Source organism: Artemia sp. Qi Xiang Cuo, chromosome 5 (genome assembly GCF_049724085.1).
Source record: "Artemia sp. Qi Xiang Cuo chromosome 5, ASM4972408v1, whole genome shotgun sequence".
In the NCBI taxonomy this organism is placed as follows: domain Eukaryota; kingdom Metazoa; phylum Arthropoda; class Branchiopoda; order Anostraca; family Artemiidae; genus Artemia; species Artemia sp. Qi Xiang Cuo.
Window position 1 is genome coordinate 10,977,133 of NC_142798.1, and position 15,475 is coordinate 10,992,607.

Below are 15,475 nucleotides of genomic sequence, written 5' to 3' on the forward strand. Positions count from 1 at the left end.
CGTGGATCCGAAATATTCGGACTTTTATCAATATTGGTGGAAAAAAGGCTGTCTTATTATTTTCCATAATTCAAATATTATATCCCTTTTTCTATATTTTCATTTATTTTGATTTGTAATATGAAAGTCAGTGTGGTCTCAGAAATTACAATTAGATAGATTCTTAGGGTTTCCTACTGTATGGCTTACATATTTACCTGTTTACATGTTGTAGCGCTGTTTTTTCTGCCATGCTTAAAAGCTATGCTTAAAAGCTTAAAAGCTAGGTGAGGTTTTTGTTTTTTCTCCACTGATAAAGGCTTCCGGACGTGGATCCGAAATATTCGGACTTTTATCAATATTGGTGGAAAAAAGGCTGTCTTATTATTTTCCATAATTCAAATATTATATCCCTTTTTCTATATTTTCATTTATTTTGATTTGTAATATGAAAGTCAGTGTGGTCTCAGAAATTACAATTAGATAGATTCTTAGGGTTTCCTACTGTATGGCTTACATATTTACCTGTTTACATGTTGTAGCGCTGTTTTTTCTACCATGCTTGGTACCATTTGTCACATGCTTATTATTGTTTATAAACTTATTAATTAAAGTATAAACATATACACACTTATTATAAGATATAAAAGTCAGTTACATTTAAGGTTCAAAGATCTCGTATACTGTGTGTAAAACCTATAAGTGTACCTGGTAAAAAACTTGTACAGTTTTTTATTCTTTACTTTGTCCGTTCTCAATTGTGTCTAAATGTAGTAGTTACTTTTCTTTTTTAGTGTCATAAAGTTTTGTATTATCTCTATTGAATCTAGTGCTTGTGTTGCTTTTAAGCCTTTTCCTTTCTCCGACCTTTACATGTTATATCTCAATTTTGTTGCTTTTATTTAGTCTTTAGGCTATTTCCATCCATTTGGAATAATCTTGGTAATTTTAAAGGCCAAATTTCATATGGACTCTGTCTAGAAGAAAGGCCTTTTGAATCAATTACAGGGGGTTGATCCTATTATTCTTAATAGATATATGAATGAATTTAATTAATGGCTAAATTAGTGTTTTGGGGTTGGATGCTTTCTGCAAAGTTAAAATCGCTTTTTGGGTAGAGGTCATGTGGTCAAAATTGGAAGTAAAAGACATAGTATATCGTCGATGTTACGCTTAAAGGCCGTATTTACCCATTTTCTCATTTCTGGTTGTCATATTTTCCCATTTCACATCCAATATTTCACATTACATTTCCCATTTTTCCATTTCCGATTTCCCATTTTCACATCGTATTTCCCTTTTGCCATTTTCCCGTTTCACATCCTATTTCCCGATTTCTGAGATAAATGTCGAAAGCCCTTGGCTAGTCTCTTCCCAAAGGGACGATCAGCAGGGCTATGTATGTTTAGTCACAGTTTAATCCTCTTGATCTACTTTATTGGTTAATCCCCCTTTGATAACTGCTTATCAAACTGGTTTTGACAATAATCTTAGAAGAATCTGAGATGATCTGAGAATAATCGTACGAGCATCTTAGAATAATCTCAGGTTCGATCTCTACGCATGACAGCACGACAAGAAACCCAAGAAATTCCCTAACTTTTTCGATCAAAGGAGTCTATATCCCCCTGGGAGCACGCATCCGTGAAAAGCCATATCGCACAATAAAATAAGACATGTCTTAAAAGGATAACGTGGATGAATTTAAAATATTCCTGGAGCCTGGAGCTTCTCGGGATACGTCTTTTAGTCAGTTGAATTTATTGACAACTGTAAAAGCTAGCAACGTTCGCAGAAATAAATTGTAGATTGAAGAAGATGATCACTTTTGTTTTGATTGAGAAAAAAAGATATGTTCTATGAATTCTAAATGAAGGAACGGGAATTTGTGGGATTTTAGGAAGCCAAAATTTATTAACAAACATTTGGTAGGCTCTATATAGACTAAGTGTAGTATGTTGGATCTGGAAAGACTGGGATGGTCGCACCGATGTCTTGTCTTTTAAAATTGGATGTTCCAAAAATCAACCCTTTTAGAAACAATTCAGTTGTGTATGTTGTTTAGCAATGTTAGCTTTGCCACGTGGAAAGAGAGAAAATAAGAAAGAGAAAAAATCATTTTTAGTAAAGACAAATGTTCACAAGAAACCGTATCAGAACATCGTATGTTCACAAGAAATCGTATAACAGAACTGCCATGTGAAAAATAAATCTATACAGATTCATTTGTCGCAGGACTCACTTACTATATCACTTACTATATATATACATATACTACTGCTAACAACTCATCGCAGCACCAATCCGACTGAGGCCAACACAGCTACGCACGCTCCTCCGCCATCCTAATCTATTCAAAGCCTCCCTCTTTAAACTCTCCCAGGGAGTTCCCATTTCCCTTAAATCTTCCTTTACGGCATCCTCCCACCCCAACCGCGGACGACCAACTTTCTGTTTATATACATATATATATATATATATATATATATATATATATATATATATATATATATATATATATATATATATATATATATATATATATATATATATATATATATATATATATATATATATATATATATATATATATATATATATATATATATATATATATATATATATATATATATATATATACATTACCGGGCCCGGCACGCGGCAGGCTTCCATATGTAGATTCCATATAGATCCTTTTCTTGATGTCATGACGCCCAAGTGAACCTTAAATTAGAAGTGGTGCCTTTGTATAATTACATTTTTTTATTGGACCTTTAACTTTTGCCTCGGCTTGTCTTTTGTCATAATGAAAGACATATTGCCAAACCCTTGTTTCTTTCAATTGTTCAGGCTGTGGGACAAAAACTTCTTTTTCTTCCAACGATTTATCTTGTCCAGGTTTTTGATGTTCAAAGGTATGGAAGGCATTTACGACAACCTTTGTTTCTTTTGATTGTCCAGGTGGTGGGACAAAACTTCTTCTTTTGCCTTGGCTTGTCTTTTGTCATTATGAAAGACGTATCGCCGAATCTTTTATTTCTTTTAATTGTTCAGGTGGTGGGACAAAAATTTCTTTTCCTTCCAACGATTTATCCAGTCCATAATTTTGAGTTTCAAGAGTACGGTAGGTATTGATGACCTTATCCATGTCAAAATCCAAAACCCAATCATCTTCGCTATCATTTTCAATTTGTTTGGTTCGTTACACCTTGGCTTATTTCGTCATTATGAAAAACGTACCGCCGAACCTGTTTTTTTTAACAAAGGTATGGGTTACGCGACAGGCTTCTATATATAGATTCTGACTATCACTAGTCAACTAAAAGCAGACAATTTTAGCAATTTCTTTATGCCGTGACGATCAAATAAACCCTAAATTAGAATCGGTTCCTTTGTAAAATGACATTTTTTTTATTTGGACCTTTAACTTTTATCTCTGCTTGTCTTTTCGTCATTATGTAAGACATATTGCCGAACCTTTGTTTCTTTTAATTATTCAGGTGGTCGGTCAAAAATTTCCTCTTTTGCCTTGGCTTGTCTCTTGTTATTATGAAAGGCATATCGCCCAACCTTTGTTTCTTTTGATTGTTCAAGTGGTGGGACAAAAAATTCTTTTTCTTTCAAAGATTTATCCAGGCCATGTTTTTGATATTCAGAGGCATAGTAGATACTGATGTCTTAACCCATGTCAAATCAATAACCAAATTAACTTTGCCGTTATTTTCAGTCTGTTGCTTTTGTTATACCTTATTTTATTTTTCGTCATTATGAAAAACATATCGTCGAACCTTTGTTTTTTTAACAAACGTATGCTAGGCATTGATGACCTTATCTATGTCAAAATCCCTAACCCCATCATCATCGCTATTATTTTCAATTTTGACACGTTTTGATTCTCGCTGTCCAGGTAGATTTTCATTGAGTCGCAGCTCTCCAGTTTCATTTTTGACTCTCTCACTTTCAAACAATGACATTTGCTTTAGCTACACGTTTTAGTGGTCTCGCAATTGATGGTTCGCGTTATCAATTGTCACATCTCATCACGTCTAATAAGTCAGGTGTTGGTTCCAAAGAATCATCATTTATAGTAACTGCATCTGCAAATTTTCGTTTTTCGGGCCTCTGAACAGACATTATACTATATAAATAACTTTTGCGTTGGAAACTCAACAATCTTATTTATGGTATGCTTGACATCATATAAGAAAATACTTATATGATGCCATATAGGATGTCATGAGAATTGCTTAAAAGACATACTAACATAGTACGTGATGGTAATAGCAAAAACTTAAATTAGATCCTTTACGATTTTTCCCAGACTTGTGACCTGTTTTGATCATTTTTTTTATGCGAGAATATCCCAAGATACCAATTTTCCCGAAAAAATATGGAGCTGTTTTCGAGAAAAAATACATAAATACCTACAAAAGTATCATTCACATATAAAGATAGTATATATATACAGGGGTGTCGTTTGGGGGTGGCAAGGGGGGGCAGTTGCCCCCCCCCCAATAATGTGGAGAAAAAAATATTATACATCCCATGCCCTTTAAGTATCCAGATATGGACCCCTCTTACCCCCCTCCCAATAAGAATCCTAGAGACTCGCCCCTGTATAATATATATATATATATATATATATATATATATATATATATAGAAGAAAAATGCAATTTCCATAATTAAAAATTGAACTTCATAGGAACTTCGAACCAATACTTACAGAAGGTACCTAACTTCTTGAATTTGACATCTGTAAAAATTAAAAAACTTACAATCAGTTGATTTCTAAAGCCAACTTAAAAAAAACCTTCAATGGCTACACCTTCTTATAGTGTTTGGTTACATATGTTTTAATCTATGGTGCCATATGCCATATCTTTTGTTATTTTTGGAGTTTAAATAAGACTCTAAAATAAACACTGGAGTTACCTGAGATTTCTTCTCCTCGGTAATGCGTAGAGTGATTGTGCCTAAAACAGTCTTTACTCTGTCAGCTTTCCCTGTTTCTGAGAAATTTCTTTCTTTATTTTAGAATTTCGTAGTTGTAAATTAAGCAGTTAAGACGAAAATAATTTTCATGCCATTTCGAAATGAGTACCAAGCTCAGTAACTGACATTAAATTCCTTACTTTCTGTTAGTTTTTGGTTAGAGCAGCCAAAAATTTTAGGAACAACTAACCAAAACACAAACAATCTTTTTGAATCTGTTTGAAACGACATTAAAGCTTATAACGAGTAGAAACTTTTCTGTATATGAGGGGGGTAGCCTATTCCTTAACACCACGCTCTCTAAGCCAAAGTTCCACAGTACTTAAAAATTATTTTTTATTTTAATTCAATGGCCCTTGTGTTTGAGAAGTTGTTCTTAAAGAATTGGTCTAATTTTAGCTTAAAGAGCGGGGGAAAGAGGAGGGGGAAGCCTCCTCATATATAGAATAATTTCTGTTCGTTATTATGTTACTCTTGACTTTCATTTGAAAAGAAAATTTTTTATTTAATTTCTGTTGGTTCTTAATAGTATGCCCAGGTTAATCTGAAGAACTTTAGTTTTTCATGACATCAAGTGATTCTCAATATGATCATAGATGAACGGCCTTTTTATAAATCCAACATTTGTTGATTTATTGAAAATTTTAGTGAGATGATCTCCCCATTTTCTCACCATCATCGACATCCAAAGAATATTTAGTATAAAATCCGTAATTATACGATGAATAATGAGGAAACCTTCGTTTGCATTAATGATTGATAAGAGTTATATAGCCAGATATGATGGTTATGATAGGATATGATGATGGCTATCACTATAGCACATACTCTTTTGGTTATGCTGATTTATATGATCTGTTGTAAGTTTATTGTAGTCTGACTAGCCAAAGAACATGTCACACGACAGACACACACAAAAAACGTACCGTATGCTATGCAATGAGGACCGGAGAAAAGCTGTTCCCCCTCCCTCTCCTAAACATAAATTCTAATCCCCTAAGAAGAAATAGGGTAGACATCCCAAAATATAAGAACGTCATTTTTAACATAACATTCATAACAACGTCATTTTTTTATGAAATTTGGCTATATGCAATATTTACGATTAGAATTCTTCGCTCATGTTCCTTCATGTCTAAATAAAAGCAAAGGAAAAGAGAAAACTAAATAATCTGATTACTATTGGAAACGTAATGACGCTTCAGGTTAGATTGTAATACGGTTGAGACACCTCGGTTAGCCGTTATATAACATCACACGATATTTTTCCGATAGGCATTGGCTGAGAGTTACCGACATTACAAATGTTGTAAAGTAAGGTTTGCACAAATTTTAGATTTGGTTTTTTCTAAGATTTTGAAATTGAAAGATATTTTTCAAATGCTCAATATTCTTTATGTTTATTTGCATCTGTTTTAGAAAATGGTTCTTTTTTTACTTCTAAAATAAAAAGTTTTTTTCTGAAAGTAATTTTGGTTATTTGTTTGGCACGTTGATTCAGAATATGATAAAGTTCGAACTCGTTACGGTTCTGACTTCCACAAACTTTTTCATTTGGTTGTTCCAATGGTGTTAACCTTGTCGAATGATTTTAGCTATTGGAATCAAGAGGCGTGGCTTTGCGACGTTTTTTGTAATTAATTATGACTAAAAACTATAATGGAATGCAAAATAACGAGAAATAACAAAAATAATTATAGTAGATGGCTACCATAAAATATGCTTTTCTATAATAGTTGGGGGTCTATAAAATGTAGGGAATCCTCTGATTGGGGAAATATTCATAAGAAATTAAATTCCAATCGAAGAAGCAATTTTTAGTACCTTACTGGCATACTACCTCTAATGCTAACGACTTATTACAACACTAAGCCATCCAAGGCCAACACAGTTGTGTGCGCTGCTCCTCCATCCTAACCCGTTCAAAGCGGCGCTATTTTGCTTCCTCGTCCAGTTCCTTTTAAATTCTTCTTATGACCTCTTCTTATCCTCTTTCTTTTTATTGGCCCTATGTGTAGGGGCAGCAAGCACAATCTTGAACAATCTTTGGTCGTTCATCTGCAAAAATTTGGCTAAGCCTTGTCATTTTTTTTATTATAGCCCCAGAAAGTGGGGTCACACCACATTACTCGTGCCCTTATTGTTTGATTTATCCTCAACGTAATGAGTGTCGCACCTAAAACTAAAACTACCCTTAGTCAGTTCCTCGGGAAAATATCTAACATATCTTCCTCACCATTCATAGTACCCGTGCTCCTCCAACTAGTCACGGAGTTAGGGTCCATACTTGTCCATACTTCTGTCCTTGTTCACATACCTGTCCTTTTCCAAATTCATCCACAATTATTAAGTGGCTTCTGATATTCTAAAGTCTCGGACTTATATTCCAATTCTTTCAAACTATTTTTACTTGTGAAAAAAGACAATGATCCATGAAAAAAAAAGAAAACAACAGAGAAAAGACAGATATGGGGTAGAAATGAAAAGACAGAAAATTACAATGAAAAGACAAAGATAGGGTAGAAATGAAAAGACAGAAACAGAAAAAGAAAGAAAACTATAGTGAAAAGACAGAGATGGGGTAGAAATGATAAGACAGAAGCAGAAAAAGACGGAAAACTACAGGGAAAACTGGGGTAGAACATAGTTTTCTTATTACTGGTCGAAAAAAAAATATCTAGAAAAATTACTTTTATTGAACATAATTGCAATGTGTAAAGTATGCTAAGGCTCGGAAAGTGAGCTATGTTTTTCATGTTCTGTGAATTAGAAATGTTCAGTTTCAAGATGCTTTTTGTGCGTCTTAAATAATTCTTTTCGTAAAAGCCAATTATAGTTACTATTTAGGTGATACTAATGTTGAATATGGTCAATTTTAAGTTCACTACAATTTGAATTTGTACTTCTTTTTATTTTTTTTTATTTGTGAACCATATTTTTCATGTGCTAAAAGTTTTTCAGAATCATTTACTTTTACTTTAGAAAATATTAGTTTTATGGCTTTATTAATAAAGATATTTTTTCTTCGTGTAAGCAAATATAATTACTCTTTTGCTCTGGCGCGTTGCACGTATGTAGGGGGCTTCGATTTATTACCTCTGTAGGATTTATTACGTATGTAGGGGGCTTCGAGTATGTAGGGGGCACGTATGTTGGGGGCTTCGTTGCACGTATGTAGGGGGCTTCGATTTACAGACATCAACATTAAATCATAGACATCAAATTTGAATCGGACACTATCTGGTATAATTTTTATACGATTTAGCCATGTTATTCAGACACACACTGTGGTATTTTCTAACCTATCCTTTAAGGAGCCTAAGCCTCTTATTTTCACTCTTAAACTTCTTAAGAGGTTAAATGTAAACCTCGTATTTGGGCTTCCTTTTCTGCATACCCAAGAATCTTAGTCTCCTTTCCTGTCAAAAATAAATATCGAAATGCTATGAATGTGAGACGTTCATTGAATATATAGCCCAATTCACGAAAAAAATGTAATTTCTACTACGTTCTACGATCATATCTTTAAATACGCTATTGTCTTTAATTTTCAATTTTTTCGTTTGAAAAATGGAAAGAAGCGCAATTTCTAGTGGATTAAGTTATTTGTTTATGTATAGTACCAAAACATGTCTATGATTTGATAAACGATAATCCATAACTATAGGCTAACTGTGTAATTACAACTAAAATAACTATAAAATGTTGTGCAGTTGTCTCTGAGAAATCCAAAGAAAAATTAGTAAGGCCTATATAAGAATTGACACTACATTTTTTCTTGTAAAGATGTTCACCAAGTTAAAAATGTAAGTAATCTATCTCGATTTTCTCTTTTTGTACAGCTTTCCCATAGTCAGGGGCATCCCGAGGCTCATTTTATTGGGGGGGGGGGGGGAGATCATCGTAAATTTTACCAAATCGCTACCTGATTTATACCGAATTTTCTGTAGAAATCAAGAATTTTGCTAAATTTAGGCCAATTTTGAAAAATTTCTGCCGAAATTTTTGCCATCGGCGAAAATTTTACCCGACGAGAATGATAAGATTGACGAGAATGTATTTGATTTATAACACTCATATTTCCCAGCGTCTTTGGTGGTTGTAGAATCTAAAAAAAAAATCCCCTCGAACTTATGCATCTTTTTATGCTTTGTTTTTCAATTCATTTTAAGCAGGGTTGTGTGTTCTATCCCCCTTTATATGGATCATTTTATGGACTTTGTCTTAAGGAGCACAGGAAAGGCAATGGGAGACCACGGAGTCAAATTTTAGAGGTTTTGTGAGTTAATGGTGCTAGAATAGGTTTGAAAATTAATGTTAAGAAGACTAAGCCACTAAGGCTAGAAATAAGTGAAGATGAAAAGGTGACATCGGGTAACGAAAAGATTGATCAGTTGGACAGCTTTACTTACCTTGGAAGCATTATTAGTATAGACGGTGGGAGCAGTGAAGGTGTTAAAAGTAAAACAGCCAAGGCTAAGAGTGTTTTTTCACAGTAAAAAAAAGCTTGGAAACCAAGAGTAGAATATTAGAAGCTACAGAGATATTAGAAGCTTGCTTTCTGTAAACCAAGATTAGAATATTAGAAGCTACAGCGATGACAGTGGTAAAATATGATTCTATAGCATGGGTGCTCCGAAAAGCGGATGAGGATTTGCTAGATGTTTTCCAGAGAAATTGCCTAGGAATTGTTCTGGGTACCCGACTGACCAACAGTATTTCAAACAGTAGGCTGTACGAAAAGTGTGGTTCAATCCCGCTTACTAGTGCTATAATTAGAGAAAGGTTGAGATGGCTAGGGCACGCTCTGTGGATGAAGGATAACAGATTGCCGAAGGTTGTCCTTTTTGGCCAACCGTCTAGGGCTAAACGGAAAGCAGGTCGTCTGCGGTTTGGGTGGAAGGATGTCATAAAGAAAGATTTAAGGGAAATGGGAACTTCCTAGCTGTGTTGGCCTCAGGCGGCTTGGCGCTGTGGTGAGTTGTAGTAGTAGTAGTTGTAGTAGTCTTTAGTTGTAGTAGTTGTTTAAGTTTGGTTTGTTTTTACTCATTTCTAAAATTCGGACTCTTCATTCTGTTTTTATTTTTGTCGAAAATATCTACAATTCTTTCTGCTCTATTTCTATTTTCTGTGTTCGTTGCCGTAATGTTATTGCTCCATTTTGCTCTTTTTTTTATTGCCTTTTACTCTTCCGCAATCGCTCGTTCTTTGGCCATTGTCTGCTTGGCATTATGTATACAATATTAAATTCCAATGCCCTTTCAATTCTTTCTAATATACCGCTTATGCTCGCTACTATATAAAATAAAAGTAAAGAAATACAAAAAAAAAACCAAAAAAACACTGGAGAAGAATTTAAAATGGCCAAGACTTCTAAATTGCAGGTTTGGAAAGCGCTTTGCGTAGCAATGCTGAATATTCCGTTATATCTGGAGCACACTTTTCTTTACATGTTCCGTTATATCCGGAGTTATATTTCGTTATATCGGGAATAATCAGTTATATCTGCAGCAAAAATAAAATTCTGCCCAATTTACTACATTTATGCTACAATGTCAAATATAGGACGATCTTAATTATCGAAATACTTTGTACAGAGCGCTCAGATATCATTTCTGACAAAAATTGGAAACAAATCGGATAAAAATAACACAGAATGGTCACAGTTGGTCGAGCACAATAGTGAACCTTACAGTTATATTTACTTCTTCAGCAGCTATTTTGAACATCCAATCTGGAGTTTAAGCTTAGCATTAGAAACAAGGCGCGAATGATAAGACTTATGTAAAACGAAGAACAAAAACAATGAAGAAGCAAAGAGAAAAATCTGATCACAATGTGAAAATAATATCAACAATCTGATCACAATATCAACAATACCAAATAACAATACCAAATGAAGGATAATTTTCAGCCATTGAACAACAAATTCAAAGCAGCTATCTCGGCCATGACCTCTGGTAAGCGGTAGTCAGTAATAAAAAAAAACCTGCATATTATAAAAGAAAACTGACATATGGAAGTAATTAAGAATAAAAATCCAACTTGAACAGAAAAAAGGTAACGATAGGGCAAAGGTGACTGAAATTCAAAACAGAAATAATACGCCGATTCAAAAGTTGGATTGGGCACAGATTCTATCCATGACTACAGATGCAGCCTGTATAAAATTTTTTGTGATTCTCAGCACCTCTCAGACTCAAATTTTTTTAGTGGTTATTGGTATGCGCTTGGTAGCAATTAGAAATTATACGGGTAAAATTTAAACATATATTTAGGTTATAAGTAATTATTTAATAAATAGTTTATTTGCATAAATTTAAAAAACTAAACTTAATTAAAACATGAAATTAAAATTTGATAGATTTAATTAGGTTATTAAATTAAGTTACTAAATAAAACTACATTCAAAATGGCATTTGATTTTCAATTGGTATTAGATAGGTAAATATTTGGATGGCTGAAGATATAGTATAAGACAGGAATCAGGTGGAAAAAACAAAAATACAACTTTAGATTCTCCATTCAGTCTTCTTCGGAAATATAAAATTGCTGGTGTTACAATTTCATCCCAGAATATGTGCAAAACTTTTCCCTGTTTCGTTTCCATGTTTCGTCAATAGTAGACTCATACTGCCAAGTAAAGCCCATTTGAGAAAAAAACAACAACAAATAATTAAACTTTTGAAATAAAGTGGATTTTGAAGGAGGCTGATAGATTCAAAGAAAGGGATAGAAACATTTTCACAATTAGAATGATCATCTAGAGGATCATTACTTACTTGTGGTAAACAACTAATTAGTAATTAATTTAATAAGTAATTCCGTACTTTTTTAGATTTTAGTATGGAACATTTCCTTTTTATTTTGTATGAAACACATTTTAGTCAACGGAGCATTTGGTCAAATTTAACAATGTCTATTTCTCTTTTAGAGATCGATAACAGTTAACTATAATGAACTGTTGGAGAAATGGTGCCCCTGGAGTAACGAAGTTAATTTTTAAATTGAAGAAAGATCTTAGAATCTTTATTTGGACTGAAAGGTACGTGTCTATTATTCTTCTATTGCCGGATTGAAATTTATATAGTTTTACCTAGGCTCCGAAGTTATTTGACAATCAAATAGGGCGTGGTAAAAAACTAAGTAAAGAATGAAATATATCAGTAATAGAAACTCTATGGGTCTTTTGTGGTCAAACTCTTAGGTCAATGGGTCTTTTGTGGAAGTTGAAGGGGGAAGCGGTGGTTCCTGGATCATAGTGAAAGTGAACTTTAGGGCCAGTTCTTCCAAATTTTTGTAAGAGGTCAATCAAGTTGGAGAGGGGATTTAGCCTTTAACATGCAGCATGGGTGCCAAAGGGAGAACGACTCCTCTATTATAACAGAAGTATAACTACGATTTACATGATGTGACTGGTTTTTTTTATCGTATGTTTACCTGCACAAAAGAGGAATATGGGACAGGTGGCATTTCCCAGGAGCAATATTTTCCCAACGAAAATTCCCCTAAAAATATGAGCATTTTTTTCATTTGACGCTCAGATTCAATCATTTTGACACTTCAGATTCCTGTTAAAACATTTTCAACAGGAATCTGTTAAAAAGGGGTCATCTTTATCAGGTGCGATTTTCATTTTGCAGCATTGTTACTTAAAAGTTGCACTTTACCGTAAATTCAGGGACATATGGGTACTCCCCTCATGTATATGTTGCACCCAAAGGGATATAAAAAATGAACAGCCATTAGATAAAGCGAAAGTTTTTCGAATGTAAGTAAAGAGCGACATTAAAACTCAAAACTAACATTGTTGTTTTGAGTCATTTTCTGCCATATATTTTTCAAATAAACAAGAAACCGAATGAAAATAATGTCTTAGAAGTAATGTCTTAGAAGTAAAATAGTGCCCAAATAAAAGTGCCGTTACCTTAAAATCCAGTAGAAATTGTTTGTTTTTTTCAGTACATCTATTTCAGTTTTTGATGAGTGGAACACTAAAATATGCATGCATTTTTCCGTTTTTAAATACGTATTTATACAATTAACTTGATATTTCTTAAGTTTTTTTTTGATTTTCTAGAGAAAGGAAGTGAAAACTACCAATAAGTTAGTAATTGGACAGTTAAATAGCAATAATAATAATTAAAGCCATTTTTATTTTAAATAATAATTCAAATAGCGATAAAGGCTTTTGCGATATTCTCCCTGAATTTTCCAGATGTTTCTCTTAAAAAAAAACTCTAAAAAAAGGGTTGAAGGAGGAATTAGTAACCCCACCCCCCTTCACATTCAAGATATTCTTTGATTCGACAGTTCCTATTAATATCCTCCAAGTAAAGAGCGACCCTAGTCAATAGAAACTGAAATTTGTCAATTGAAAACCTTAACAAGTTTTGATTACAATTTATGCAAAAATAAATCTATTATTCAGGCTGATTCCTAATATGCAAAATGTATTTATTCTTAAGCTGTTCACCAAAATTTATCAACACATGAAAATTTGTGTGATTTTAGAAAATTTAAATATTTTGAAATGCAAAATAGGAAATAGGATTGCAGAAACAGAAATATGACTTTAGAAATAGTAACGCCCAAATAAAGATAATGTGTGGATAAAAAAAGTACAATACCCCGAACGTTGTAACTCACGAAGAGATAACTTTTTTTCCAGAAAGACTTGTTTTTCCTCTTCCGCTCGAATGAAGGGACCTGAGTCTCAAAAATTGGATATTTCTGATTTTCCAATCGAGAGAATCCGCAATTTTAGTATAATAGCTCACATTGATCATGGAAAGAGCACATTAGCTGATAGACTTCTTGAATTAACGGGTAAGTAGCATTATTGATTTGAAAAGAAAGCATAGACTCAATTGTTTAGTTAATAGACACTTCTGATCTTTTATTTCTGTAAGTCGAAAAAAATTGCTGAGAAGTATATGTGCTTTATCTTAGTATTGATATACTGTTCACGGCAGTGAGCAAAAAGGTCTCTACCTTTGCTCACTGGTCAGAAGGGTCTAGAGTCACTAGCCCTCGCTATTATAATATTGAAAATAAAATTAAGGGTTGTGGTATTACGGAGTCTCTCTTTCGTATCGTTTCAGGATTTCAAAGCAAATGACCACAAGAAATACTTTCTCCGGTCAAATCTTTCAAACAGTTCTTGGTAACGAACTGTAAGTAAGGAGCAACCCGGCTCAATAGTAACCGAAACTCTAAAAACCGGAATTTTGATACCCATAGATACATCAATAGAATCAGAATTTTATTCTGATTTGAAATATATAAGATTTATTAAGTTTAGTTTTACCCATCAAAAGTTACGCGTCTGGGAAAAGTTGCCTTATTTTCGAAAAAAGAGGGAAACACCCTCAAAAAGTCATAGAATTTTAATGAAAATCACACCATCGGATTCAGCGTATCAGAAAACCCTACTGCGGAAGTTTCAAGCTCCTATCTGCAAAAATGTGGAATTTTGTATTTTTTGTCAGAAGAAAGATCACGGATGCGTGTTTTTTTTTTTTTTTTTTTTTTTTTTGCTTCCCCCAGGGGTGATCATATTGAGCCATTAGTTCTAGAATATCATAAGAGGGCTCATTTGAACGGAAATTAAAAGTTCTAGTTGCCTTTTTAAGTGACAAAAAAATGTGAGGGCAACTTGGCCTCCTCAAGAACTCATTTTTTCCCCAAAGTCAACCAATCATAATTTTGAGATAGGCATTTTGTTTTAGATAGTCAAGAATCTAATAAACATGTCTCTAAGGATGACTCAGTCCCCCACATTTCCCAGGGGAAGGGCTGGAAGTTATGAACTTTGCCCATTATTTATATATAGTATTGGTTAATGGGAAGTATAAAGACGTTTCAGGAGGGATTATTTTCTGATGGGGGAGGGGGGTGTCGGAGGAGCGGGTTACAGGGGAGGATCCTTACATGGAGGATGTTTCTTTGGGGGAAGGGACAATTCTAGGAAGGGGGTACCGGATTTTACATCATTATTTAAAAACGATCAGAAATTAAATAAAAAACAAAGTTTTTTCTTCTAACAATAAGAGGCAACGTCAAAACCTACAACACACAAGACAGATTACGCATATAAAGGGCTTCGCCCCCTCCTCAATGATTTGTCCTTTTCGCTAAAGTTTTTTTTTAGTACTATCGAAATGGCTATCGTTTCTAATTAAATGGCATTTGGTTTGTAGACGTTTGTGATTCGAACAAAATTCGAACTTTAGCGTAAAGTGCAAGGTATTGACTAGGGGGCAAACTCCCTAATATACATAATAAAACATACGAATATAGAAGTTCGTTACGTAAGTTAATTCGTAAGTTACGTCAGAACAAAATTTCGAGAAAGCCATTTAGCCAAATGCAAATTTTGTTTTAATTATTGATGTACGGTGAGCCAAAATCAAAGCTGCATCAATTCAAAAACATTCAGAAATTAAATTAAAAAAACAATACTTTTTAACTGAAAGTAAGGAGCGACATTAAAACTTAA

General features: G+C 33.7%; 1 protein-coding gene across 2 annotated transcripts in view; it reads left to right on the forward strand.

Moving 5' to 3' along the window:
- Positions 1 to 15,475, forward strand: part of waw (Translation factor waclaw) — a 554,624-nt gene that overhangs the window by 131,772 nt on the left and 407,377 nt on the right. For both annotated transcript variants that reach the window (XM_089089339.1, XM_089089338.1), the window contains exons 2-3: positions 11,909 to 12,019; positions 13,646 to 13,803. In XM_089089339.1, coding sequence (XP_088945465.1) covers positions 11,931 to 12,019; positions 13,646 to 13,803 — 247 coding nt within the window. In that variant the 5' untranslated portion in view covers positions 11,909 to 11,930. The remainder of the gene's footprint in view (positions 1 to 11,908; positions 12,020 to 13,645; positions 13,804 to 15,475) is intronic.